Consider the following 13,556-nt stretch of genomic DNA (forward strand, 5'->3'; position numbering starts at 1 on the left):
GAGCAGAATAACCAAAAGTGATCAGAGGATGTATAACTTTGTATGAGTTTCCAGGGTGTCACTGCAGGGAAAACTGCTATGGATGACAAGCTTATTAGCACAGCTCTGTGACTGAGCGTATGTGGCCATATGGTTTAAGAACCGCAACTGGCTTATGGCCAAACTGTTTGGAGGATGGGCCAAAAGAAGCTTTTGTCTAGCCCAGGTTTTTAGACATAGCTTATTGGTTAATGAGAAGCTCAACATGACACAGCAGTGTGCGCTTGTGGCTTAGAAAACCAACTATGTGAGGCTGCAGCAAAACTAGTGTGACCAGCAGGTAGAGATTGGTGATCCTGCTCCTCTACTCTGATCTAGTGAGACCTCACTTGGAGTATTGTGCTCAGCTCTGGGAATCTCAACACAAGAGAGACATGGACCTGCTAGAGTGAGTCCAGAGGATGGCACAGAGATGATCAAAGGGCTGGAACATCTCTCCTGTGGAGACAGGCTGAGAGAGTTGGGCTTGTTCAGCATGGAGAAGAGAAAGCTCAGGGGAGACCTCAGAGCAGCTTCCAGTGCCTAAAAGGGGCCTCCCAGAAATCTGGAGAGGGACTTTATACAAGAGCATGGAGGAATAGGACAAGGGGTAATGGTTTTAATCTGACAAGAGGGTAGGTTTAGATTAAATATTAGGAAGATATTAGGATACTAGCTATTAAGATATTAGATATTAGGATATCCTTTACTGTGAGGGTGGTGAGACACTGGCACAGGTTGCCCAGAGAAGCTGTGGCTGCCCCATCCCTGGCAGTGTCTGAGGCCAGGCTGGACAGGGCTTTGAGGAACCTGGTCCAGTGTGAGGTGTCCCTGCCTGTGGCAGAAGATTTTGAACAAGATGATCTTTGAGGTCCCTTCCAACCAAAACCATTCTATGATTCTATGATATTTTGGCCAAAAGATTCTGTAATAGAATACTGCTACACAAAATGCATGTTGGTACACTTTATATTTTATTATTTTGTTCCCATCCTTTGTTTACCAAGTGTGGGGTTTAGCTCTCCAGTATATCCATATTCCTCACCATCAATTATAATACATATACACACAAACATAATGGGGATACATGTATGTGAAACAGATAAAGATTTGTGGTCTACAAGCATTTCTTACAGAACAGTACATGTAGGAAAGTTTCAGACATGTCCCAGTGCACTGTCTATAACTGGATGGAAGCCAGGCCCCTTACTCTTCTTGAATTCAACTGCTTTTCTTTTTCTGACTCTGTGTCATATTCTGATGGAAGGAAACTGTGGCAACACATACAACAAAAATGGAAGATAAGGAAAGATGAAGTGGCCTCAGGTCATACAATACATTAGCTCCCTCACCTATGATAGTTCACCATTGCAACAAGTGTAATAAACTAGGGTTTCTTGTTCTTGCATGACTGTACAAGTTGAATAGAATACTGGCTTTTCTTCCAGAAAATGTTACATTTCTCTGTTTCTCATATGAAGTATGAAAATTAATGAAGGACATTTATATTTGTAATTTCATTAATGTGATCAAGTCAAAATTCAGCACATACAAATAATAACAGATATCCCTTAAATTAAAGTGAAAATGTTAAAAATTCCTCTATTATTGTCAGAAGAACTGCTCTTTAGGGTTACTTTGTACTACTGTAGAGAAAACAAAGAAAATTTTGTACATAGTTGTATTTCAATTGCACTCAGTATCACCCTCATGATCTTAGACTCATCATTGTTTTCAGCCAGTGAAGCAAACCTGTTTTGTCATCTTCCAGTTGAGGAAGCTTAGTCAAAGCACATGTATTCTATGGAATCTTCCTCCAGTTTGCAGTTTCAGATTCAACATTCCAGCCAAAAATACATAAACATAAACTGTCGCAATGTTTTCTTAATCTGTCCATTAAGAACAATTCGGATTTTCTTAACATGGGGAATATGAACAGACACTTTGTAACATTAAATATGCAAATATAAGAAATCAATCAAGCATCCAATTTTTTTCAGCTGTATATGCATTGGACATGAACAATTGAACTATATTATTCTCAATCTATTCAAGGACACATATAGGTTTGACAAAGGTAACATATTTATTTGAGCTGTAGGTTTCTTACAGCACTGTTTCAAAAGCTGACTAAGACTGCAAAACAATGTTTTCCTTTATCTGAAGTTCACTGAAATGTCTCCTATCCAATATCATTAGCAATTTAAAGTGTCAGGAGTGATTAATTATTAAAGTATGCTATGCCAAAACATGGAAATCTTACTTAAGTACTGGCAAACCCTCAGAAACCCTAACATATTTAATTTCAGTCACTATTACCAGCTGGTAAGAGTGGGAAAAGAAATAATTTCAATGTTTTTAGAGATCTAGCTTTTCATATGTGTAATATGAAACAATGTTGTGGTATTTCTAGAATCATTCTCTAATCATTACTATTTTATTTTAGTATATTATGTACATTATATATGTTTTAGTATATTTTATAAATTATTGTTATTTACATATTTAATATATTACAGATAGCTATGCTCCTACAAGGAGCAGGGAGTTGGACTTGATGATCCTTATGGGTCCCTTCCAACTCAAGATATTTTCTCATTCTATGATTGTGTACATCTGTGCATTTTGGTGCCAGCTCTGGTGTCTGCATTTAATGGAGCTCGATGAAATTTTCCTCCATTGCTTCTGACACCCAAGCAGTTTAGCTACATGTTTCATTACAAGCTACCTTATTTTGGTTTTTCGAACATGCTGTCCACTGATTTGGTATTTCCACCCCTTACAAAGGGTATAGTTCTTGACAATGAACAAGAAATCCTTGTTCATTCCACCTATGCTACTTTCTATGGGTTTTCAACCTTTTTTACTTTGAGTTGAAGTCTGCCTGGTTCTGTGCATTAACTTAGAATTGTATCTCCTGAGCCACTATGTGCCAGTTTAAAGTTAGGTATTTTAGACCTCATTTGCTATTTCAAAGTGCAGTTATCATCTGCTGGGGAATCCTTCTGGGTTCATGAAACTGGTTGCAATTTGACACTGTTGTAGCTACCTCAAGTAACTTTTTAGTGCTGCTAAACTGTCACTCTGGTCACTTGATTTTCCAGAACTGTGATAAGCAATTTGAGAGCATGGCCTCAGCAGCAAAGAATCCCTCCAAAAGATGAGTAGTAACCCTGGAAAATACGTTTTGGAAGTCTAAAAAGGCAATCAACTCATCTTCATACCGAACAGCTTCTTTGAAAAAAAAAGTAGTTGTGCAGCTTGACCTCCTCTCACAAATGCTGTGTTGAATCATTCATCCACATATCAGCTAATGCTATTCTTTAGACAAATCACAAGTTAGTTGGGAAAGATGTTGGGCTTACTTCCAAAATTAAGACCACATACCAAAATCTAAATTTCGAAGGAACGCAGCAGCAACAGTGAAGAAAAACAACATAGTGGGGGGTGGGGAGACATGTCGAAGCTTTTCAGTTTAAAGCAACATATCTTTAAAATACACATACAAGTAATTTTCTAAAGCTATATTAATAATCTTACAGTTTAAAAATATTTTTGTACATTGCAGGACAGTTTTGAATATGAATTTTGGCATGCTTTAAAAATCTTCATAGACCTCAATTCTCCATAGAAGAAAGTATGAAAATCCGTTTCGAAGTGGGAGGAATGGGATCTTGCTAAATTATAGTGCTTTTCCTTTGCAGATTTGAGTATTTATTAAATGCCTCCCTTTTTCCCTCCAGAAAAGCTCCTTTTCTCCACTTGCAGAGACTAATTATACTATGCCTACAAGTTACAATATTATTAAACTGGCAACACTGCACATGAAAGACAGTTACAGGTAATTAAAAAAGCCCTTTAGTAACACTCACTGAAGTGCAGAAAACACTTCTAGAAAGAGCTCTCAGCTAGTATGGAAATGCTCATTAGCTTTAAAATAAGTACAGAAGGCTTGAAGAGGAATAGCTCCTGGGTTGGGGGGCTGGTAGTAGGGTGCTGTGAAAAAAACTGGCGAAACTGGGATTTTGCCACTTCCACACTAGTAGGGTAGGTGTATAAAGCTCTATTTTAGCTTTATTTTTAACAGTAAGCTGAAACTTCAAAGGTTGAAGTATTACAACTTAACAGCACTTACTTGGGGCCTACTTTTACCAGGTATAGCAAAAGAAGGATTAGTACTCGGAGCAGAAGTCACACCAGCATAGGAGATATGCCTTGTTTTGTTGATGCACGGATATGATGCAAACAGATGTTTAGCTATTCAAATTTACTTGATTAGTCTAGAAATAACTGTACACTTAATGAAATTAAGCATGCTATGCAGACAACAACTGATGACGTTTCACTTCGCCTTTTCAAATAGCTGTTATTGTTACTAAATTCTTAAACTATAAAAATTCACAATAATATTTGTTACTTGCCAAGACAACATGGTAAAAGCTAAAGTGGCAAATAAAAAGGAAATCAAAACATTATATGGCTGTGTTCAAAAGACTTTGCAATGGTCAGAGGAAAGTATGTAGCTTTGGCTTGAAACGGAAATATTTCAGTTTACATATGTTTAACCTTTCTCTAAAGTTAATTATTTTTAGTGTGCACTTGTGAGAGGAAGCAACTTCTGCTCACAACATGAATATGACTACAGCCTACCAGCCTAAAGAATCCCTCAGTTTATCAAACACACTCTTCACACACACTGCTCACAGAACACCAGCAAGATCAAGGCAGTCCTTGTCTTCAAAAGCTGGTTTCAGGGCCTGGGTTTAGGACAAATAGAATGTAATTTCAAAGTTCAGCAGGAAATCCTCAGCTATAGAAAAGCTCTACTACTTTTAATTTGTATGAGGTGCTAAAGGATGCTTTTCCTTCCCTCAATGTCAGAACCACTGGTTGTCATCCTTTCTTCCGTCATCATCCCACTGACTGTATTCCTCTTCCCTTAGCTTAACAATTGTGTCACTGAAATTGCCAAATTCGTGATGGTATTAGGTAAGTCACACCTATGTGTAATTACACGTCTTAAAAGCCAATTATATTTCTGTGTTTCAGAGAAACACATCATGCCTGCAAGATACAACCATCATAATATATCTACATTATAGCAAGGACTATACTAGCAGGGACTAAAGAATCCGTACTTTCAAAATTAAGCTTAGAAACAGTATCATTTGAAAACAACTCTCCCCTCCTGTGTCAGGAGAGCTATACTGTCTGTAACCTACACAACATCAAGCACCAGTAAGCTACATCAGAACCTGCAGTTTCCCACAGTGAAGTACTTAAAGTCTTTATCCCATAACAGACTTTACCAATATATGCAAAGTACTATAACTGCAGGAATTAATTCATAGGAGGGGAAGCGCTCACAGTTAAACAGCTAGCTAATGAAATATGCTATATATTACTTCTATTAAGACAATTAGAAACCTGTACTTCAGAAAATTGAGACCTGAAATCAAGTAGAAAGATGACCATGAAAAATTTGAGATTGTTATGATGGGTAACAGTAAACTGAAGGGTCTGACTTTATTTCTGAAGGTTGTACATTGATCTGTGGGACACAGAGCTGGAGGTGACCTATTCTCAGCTAATTCAATTCAGAACTACCTTAGAAGTAAGTCAACAGTTTGCAATCCACTGAAAAATAAAATAAATCCAACAAAAAAAACCCAAACTGCTGTCCTTTCAGAGAAAAAGAGGTTCAACTATTTGACAAAAAAAAAAAGGCAAAGGGGAAAAAACAAACAAACAAAATACCCAGAACATCGTTTTATTGCTTTATGAAAAAGAAAGCATTTGTTGAATTCAAGCATGAAGGTACAGATCAGATCTAATGATCTGAGGACACCATTACAGAAACAAGGATTTGTCTCTAAAAAACAAAAGGAGATTATGGATTCAGAAAGCAGTATTTTATGAGACAGAACTGTTTGCAGATATGTTGCTGTTTAGTATTCTGTAAAGCAATTCAGCAGAAAGAGACTTAATCCTTATTTTGATCTGCCACCAAGATCAATAAGAGTGAAGATGTTTCTAGGGAAATCGCCTGAGCAGTGAGATCTTATACTAGATAACCAGGATGAGAAAGTGATCTGCATTTAGACTGACTGGCTCTAACTCCTTTAAATGCAGTTTCATTTTCAAATTCAACACTTGTCCTGTTTCACACTTGACTTATTCTTATGCAACATCCACAGAACTATGTAAGAGTTTCAGGAATCAACACATTAGCTTTTTCTGCTAATCCATGCAATATCATTAAGAACTTATACCACTTCTCACTCAAAATTAAACTACATTAAAGATTTGAGACATTTTGTTGTCCTCCAAGAAAACGAAGAAACCATGAATTCTTCAGATATTACACTGATTTGTACAACTACAATCATCTGAATGCAGATATTAAAAAACTTCAGTTTTCAAGAAAACAAAAGAAAACAGGAATTGGACTTAAGTTCCACCAATCTACTTTGTTTTCAAGCACCCAACTCATGTTTAAACTCCAGTAACTAGCTACATAATAATTACCTAGTAACACTCTTGATGTTACCTTGGGTAGACAACCAGTGCAGCAAGTCCAATGTAGAAGTATTTTCAAAATTAGTTTTGTAATCACAACTGCTGTCTCTTAGCAACTTCCAAATATAGTTGAGGATTTGATAAGTGCTCTATTTAGGGTGTTTTAAGAAATGCTTCCACTTCAAACTATCTTTTCCAAACATTCAACAAAACAAGTTCCTGCTAAAATCAAAATAATGTATTGATTTTGTCTCAGCTATGGAAATTAGTTCATCTTTCAGTTTTCTGTTTAGAAAACGAGCTATTTGAATACAAAAATTGCTGTCAAACAGTTTAATTCAGCATTGTCTCTGCAAAGTTTGAGATGATGACAGTTCATAGGACTGCTTCCTCAAAATGCTGTTGCTCTACAGCTGCTATTTATGTCCCACTTGGACACTGAAAAAGTCTTGCCTCATTAAACTGGATTTCTGCAGTGTGCCTCTCCTCCTAGAACTTTTCAGCCCCATATTTGTTCTACATCAATAACAACTTGGGCATTATTTAAGCATCTTCTGTGCAACATTTAGAGGTGCTAATAATGGTTATATTCATGAAAGAGAAAGCCTGATAAGGGAGCCTGACTGATATAGATTAACAAGTTTTTTTTTTAAGGAAAGGAAATAGATTCCTGAGAACTGCAGACAGCTTCAGCTTTTATGACTGCAAAAAGTATCAAAAGTATCTTTTGTTCCTTGTACTATATTTATTTTTCCTGCCCCATAAATCCACCTACCCCCATACACTCACCTACCTCACTCCCCCACCCCATTTTTTGTTTCCTGCTTATTAAATGTGGTGTCAATGAGTTCAATTCCATAGGAAAACTTTGAGGTAGGGCAGTATTTAATGCAACAAAATTACTTCTTTATCATGCAGCAAGAACATGCTTTGTTTATTCTCATTCAGAAGGGAATCTATAAAAGTCATAGAAAGCATCACCTTCATTTACAGGTACTTTTTATACCTAACAGAAGCAAGAAACACTACACTGCATGACAGAGGGTAGAAAGAACACATTTATTACCTGTAAGCTTTTCAGCTGATTTACGGTTTTATGCTAACGTCACTAAGCACAAAAATACACTCTACTCACCAAATAAATTGCTTGAATGTCCTTGCTTAGATATGGGTTTCAATTCATTTAATCCCCATGCATAACGCTTATAATTATCCCAGGCATGCTTCATCATCTGTAGGGAAACGAAAGCAGGATTATAATGTTGATTTAGCAAGAAGCCACAGCAAATACTGACTTAAGAATATTCTTAGTATTAAACACATTTAATTCAATGCTTAATTAAATTCATGATGTATGCATTGGAACTATGAAATAGTGAAATAGAAATACAGAACAACAGTGGTACTTCTTCCAGGTGGCAATGGTTATACTACGAACTCCATGTCTGTCCCATACACCTGTACCTTTACCTGCATGCTTATGGTCAACTTGCACTCAAATAATTAATTTTAGGACTTATTGTACTATATATCAATTCAAATAAGGTTTTATTTCTTTTAAGCATACACCTCTGAAGCTGAGGGAAGCAACATTTTTAAAGAGTATTTTTTTCTCCTAGAGCTGGAATTTTTGAGGTCAAAATTAAGCTCACAGTAGTTTTCAGATTCTGGCAGACACTTTCCTGCATAAGTCTAGGTGATTCAAACTCAGTATGGCTAATAACAGAAGGAGGAAACTGGACTGAGCAGGCAGAACACCTAGGAAAGGTTTTGAGGTTGTTATGACATGATCTTCTATGACTATAAATTTTACTGTATGTACCTGTAGCTCTTTTCACATGTAATTTTGCACAAATAGCCATAAACTTTTACAACCAAACCTACTATTACAAAAACATGTTGTGCATAAAGAGGGGCACCACAAGTAAATACTGCTTTGAGAAACTGCCTCAGGGAGCTCAGCACAGTAGCTCTGTGGTATGTGCAGAGGACATCCATGTCAGAAGACGAGGCAGCAGGCTTAGTCAAGGAAACCTCATGTTCTCTACCACCATGACTAGCCAGACCTAGCCCCACTTTCTGGGGGTGGTCCAGGGGCATGGCCAGGAGCAAAGCTGTCCATCCTCAAACATGCAGCAAGGACAGTGCACACAGCTCTGCAAGCCTGACGAAGAACCACTGCCACTCCAGCAGGTCCAGCAACTGCCTTTACTGACCACCTTTAATGCTTGCTCAGGAAGAATCTTCCTTACGGGCCCTCACAAGCAGCCTGACTTTATATAACAGAAGGAGATTTTTGCTTCAGTGTTGTCCCTCCTCCCCCCCCTTCTACAAAGCAGAGCAGCCCTGAGAATGCCAAAGGTCATCTTCTAGAGGAAAAGTGACAATTTCAGACCTTTTCAAAAGATACTGCTTCAGGCTGTCAGCTGACAACACTGCTCTTCCCCTCTTGCTTTCAGACCTCTTCTTGAGGCCATGTGTGTCAAGGATAATTCTGTTAAATAACAGTTATAATCCTAAATTGAAAGCAACAACCTTGGGACATGCTGATAATAGTAATCCTGCACTTTCTTCCTTCTCCTTTCCTTTTCTCAAATCACATAGAGAAACTGTGTCAATTTAAAATCTGTATTAAGCCAGACTATGATAGATAACATATTTTTCTAGAGTACTGCTACATTTGTGAGAATAAACATTTCTTTGTTATTTATGGAAGTAAAGATGTGTATCTACCATGCAAGAAAATTCAGGGATGTTAATTTACTCTGGGCCTTACAGGCCCAGCTTTACAGATGCAAAAAGTGGCATCTGCACTTAATACATTAGCATTTTTCAAGCAGAAGGTTAGCTTGGGGTCACATCTCAGCTGAAAGGCAGTAAGTGGCTCTGTGGAAATAGTCTCTGGCCATGGATGGCACCAGTATGACTGATGGCAGGAGTGGTGTGTCCCTTGCTTGACTTCATTGCAAAACAGCTTAGGAGCTCTCCAAGGATGGGGCATTTTGTCCCAAGGCAGTAATAGGAAGCCAAGTGACACACTTTATGTCTGTTGGGTATTCACAATACCTGGCTACTGGGATCAACATTATATGAAACTGATCATTTCGCCCCAGGATATTTTCTAATTTACTAGTTGAAGTTTTCAGATAATTTTGCACATTTAAAAAAAACAAACAAGCAAAAAAAAAAAAAGTATTTTGCACTGACATCATGTGTCAGACCTGTGAGCACAGCTTTAGATATTAATATACAAATTGTCAAATATTTCAGCAGGCTAACTACTGCCCTGGCCTGAACCTGACATTTTCTATGCATTGTCAAAGTTTATTTTTTTTTCATAAAAATCGCTTCAGAATATTTTATTTATTCTTAATCTGCTTGTCAGTGGGCTGAATAAAAGTGCCTAAAGGTCCAGTATTACAACAAAATTAAAATTGCTCAAGCCAGTCCTTCCTTTTCTCCTTTCTTTTTTCTCCTAGAATATTCCTGCTCCAACTCTAGCATAGATAGTGCAGTGCTCATGTATCCCCACACCAAGTCAGTTCAGGAAACAGAAACTTTTGCAAGCAAAATTTCTCCAGATTTCCAGTAGGTCCCTTTTAGGTACTAGAAGGCTACTCTAAGGTCTCCCTGGAGCCTTCTGTTCTCCAGGCTGAACAAGCCCAACTGTCTCAAGTCTGTCTCCATAGGAGAGGTATTCCAGCCCTTTGATCATCTTCATTGCCCTCCACTGGACTTGCTTGAGCAGGTCCACATCTTTCTTGAGTTGGGGGCCCCAGAGCTGAATGCCGTACTACAAGTGGGGTCTCTCACAAGAGCAGAGCAGAGGGGCAGGATCATCTCCTTCAACCTGCTGGTCACACTCCTTTTGATGCAGCCCAGGATACAGTTGGCTTTCTGGGCTGCGAGTGCACACTGAAGCTGGCTCATGCTGTTTCCCATCAGCACCTCCAAGTCCTCTGCAGGGCTGCTCTGAATCCATTCTCTACCCAACCTGTAGCTGTACTTGGGATTGCCCTGATCCATGTGCAGGACCTTGCACTTGGCCTTGTTGAACTTCATGATGTTCACACAGGCCCACTTCCCAAGTGTGTCAAGATCCCTCTGTGTGGCCTCCCTTCCTTCCAGCATGTTGACTGCACCACACGCCTGGGTGTCGCTGGCAAACATGTTGAGTGTACACTCAATTCCACTGTCCATGTTGCTGACCACATTGTTAAACACTGCCGGTCCTACTACCAACTTTAGAACACCACTTGTCAATAATCTCCAAGCAGACATCAAGCCATTGACCACAACTCATATTGGAACAGCATGATATGATATACATGAATATAAGACATGAATCAGAAAAGCCAACCAGACAAACAAACTCAGTAATCTGAAAAAAAGCCCAAAGCATTAAGAAATATTTCCTTGGAAAACAAAAAACCCAAACCCAACAACAAAATAAAACAAACAAAATGCCACCAGAATTAGATTATCTCAGTAGATTCACCTCTTTTGGCTAATCAAAGTGGTAATTTAGAACTCTTTGAGAAGGCCTAGATATAGATAAAAATACCAACCTTAGTAAGTTTCCCCTGAAGAAAATACACCTTTAGAACATGCTTGCTTTGGGTATTTGGAGGTTTATGGACATAACATGGAAAAAAACCCTCCAAAAATAGTCAGCGAGCCCTCTAGTGTTTCAAAAGGACAAGAGTTATCCCAGCTAGACACACATGTGAATGGCTATTTAGCAGAAATTTACTAGGACTTAGTGGTACTGTTTGTAGTAGACAAACAGCCTATAGGTTCACTACCCTAAAAAAACCCTACCTTAATCAACATTGCTTGCTGGACAAGTGATTTTGGGCTTCAAACCCACCAAAGAAGTCCCCATTTCTAGACGCCAGTACATCAGAAATACTCTATATGCTTTCCCCCCTGTGGAAACTACAGAACTGTATTAGATTTTCCTATATTACCTATTTGTGAATAGATTTAATTTCTACATAAGAATGAAAACGTTCTAAAATATTGAGCAGCAATATGCACAGATCCAGCCCACTGATAATTATTCTTTGAAGTGCTAGGCAAAACTCTTTGCAGTGGTAGTTCAGGAATTAATTTAACAGGGTTTTTGGGTTTTTTTGAGAAATCCCTCTATCTTTGCAGTCTTCATCTTTCTGTTTGCATGAGACAGCCCCAAATCATTATCTCCAGACTTTTTTAATTCACAAAGGCACTTTTAATCCTGTCTCTGGCTACAAATAGTGTTGATCACTTAAAATGTCTAAATAAAGATTACCATTATTGAGAACATCCATATTTCAACATAACATTAGGGATCCTGTTAAAAAAAAAAATTCTTTATGATGAAGAGTAGAACAGCTTTTGACCAGATGATTCCAGATATAAAGTCTTGTGCAGTCTAATAAAATCATTCACCTGAGTACTTTCAATTAATTTCTTATTAGTCCCCCAGGATGTCAATAGGCAGAGTTTCATATTCCTCAGTTCTTCTAGTTTTATTAAGATACATTCACTGAACCTCAAACTCTAGAAGAGCCTTACTGCACACTAGGAAGGCTTGTGTCTACATCAACAAAAGTCTGCTTCCAATGGAGCGCTACTTTAGGTCACCCACAATCAGAAGCAGCAGCTGAAGGCTTAACTACCGAGCACTGCTTCACTAAGAAGCTGGCTGGTTTTAGATCTTTAGAAAAAAAAAAAAAAGAAAGAAAAAAGGGAGGGGCCTGATTTTTACCCATAAAGTCAGAAAATGTCAAATACTGCCCCACTTCTGTTGCAGTATAGCAAAGTATGGTAGTGTAAATGATATCAGCAAAATCATCTGGAAGAAAAAGGTGAAGGTCTGATAGACCTGTAAATTTCTTTCTTGAACTCTAAGTGAAGCATTCTGAAATATAATTTTGAAATCCTAAACCCACTGAACATTGGAAAAACAAAGTAAGAATAAAACCAAAAACAAAATAAAAAAGACCCACACATTTGTTCTCCAGAAGCAAAAAGCAAATATGAAAGTCTTCTCTACAGTTATAATGCTACCCAACCAAAAGGTGATGCTAATGCACTCCCATCTGTTGGTATTTTAGTTACTGCCGACTTCCAAAGCACTCTGACACAATGTCTACAGGGAATGCAAGACACATGAAATGTGCAAAATACAGTTCTATTCAAACTGGAGTACCCAGGAGTCCAGGCACAAAACATGGTCAGAAAACAAGAGTAATGCTGAATAAGCACAATAATAATGGTATTTAGATGCAAACTACTGCAGTACCAGGTGGAGTAAAAACAATAACTTAATAAGGTTTATTTTTAGCCATTACATACAAGATGGGCAGATTTCAAAAGGGGATGTCACAAAGAGTTCAAGCATCTTCTAGAACTCGGATATTAAAGGAAAAAAAATAAACTGCATGAAATAGTATCATCCTGATCTTCAACAGTCATTTAAACCATGCCAAGACAAGGGAGGAAGGCAGAGGACTAAGAGATGGGAAGACCAGGAAATTAAGAGATAAGTTAAAAAACCCCACAAACAGAATGAACCAACAAATAATAAAAAAAAATGCAAAAAAAACCAACCCAGCAGAAAAAAAACCCAACACAAAAAGCCTAATAAAAAAGAAAAAAAACCCAAACAAAAAACCCAGACTCTGAAGAAAACATTACAATTTGCTTGCCTAATCTCTACTAAACTCTCATTGCTAGATTAAATAATCTTTTTTTCAGTTTACACTGAACTCCATACACTTTTAAGTTCTCACCTTTCAGACTTCTCCTTAGCAGAACTACATGTTCACTCAGCCTAGTCTCCCTGCATCTTCCCTCCTTTCTGTAGGAGCGCTACAGGAAGGAGAGAAGTAAATCATACTGCATTTTTCCACAGCATCAGCGAGGGAAATAAAGGAAAATCCCTAGAATTTGTAAGAAACCTCTATACACATTCCACTAAAAGTTTTCTCCTGTACAAATCAACTTGCATCGTTGATGACTATGCTGGGTCT

At 37.9% G+C, this 13,556-nt stretch overlaps 1 protein-coding gene across 1 annotated transcript in view; it reads right to left on the minus strand.

Moving 5' to 3' along the window:
- MAN1A1 (mannosidase alpha class 1A member 1) overlaps positions 1-13,556 on the minus strand; it is a 143,557-nt gene that overhangs the window by 97,112 nt on the left and 32,889 nt on the right. The window contains exon 2 of the mRNA XM_034060992.1: positions 7,673-7,769. Within this exon, the coding sequence (XP_033916883.1) occupies positions 7,673-7,769 (97 nt within the window). The remainder of the gene's footprint in view (positions 1-7,672; positions 7,770-13,556) is intronic.

This window comes from Melopsittacus undulatus, chromosome 3 (genome assembly GCF_012275295.1).
Source record: "Melopsittacus undulatus isolate bMelUnd1 chromosome 3, bMelUnd1.mat.Z, whole genome shotgun sequence".
NCBI classification, from domain to species: domain Eukaryota; kingdom Metazoa; phylum Chordata; class Aves; order Psittaciformes; family Psittaculidae; genus Melopsittacus; species Melopsittacus undulatus.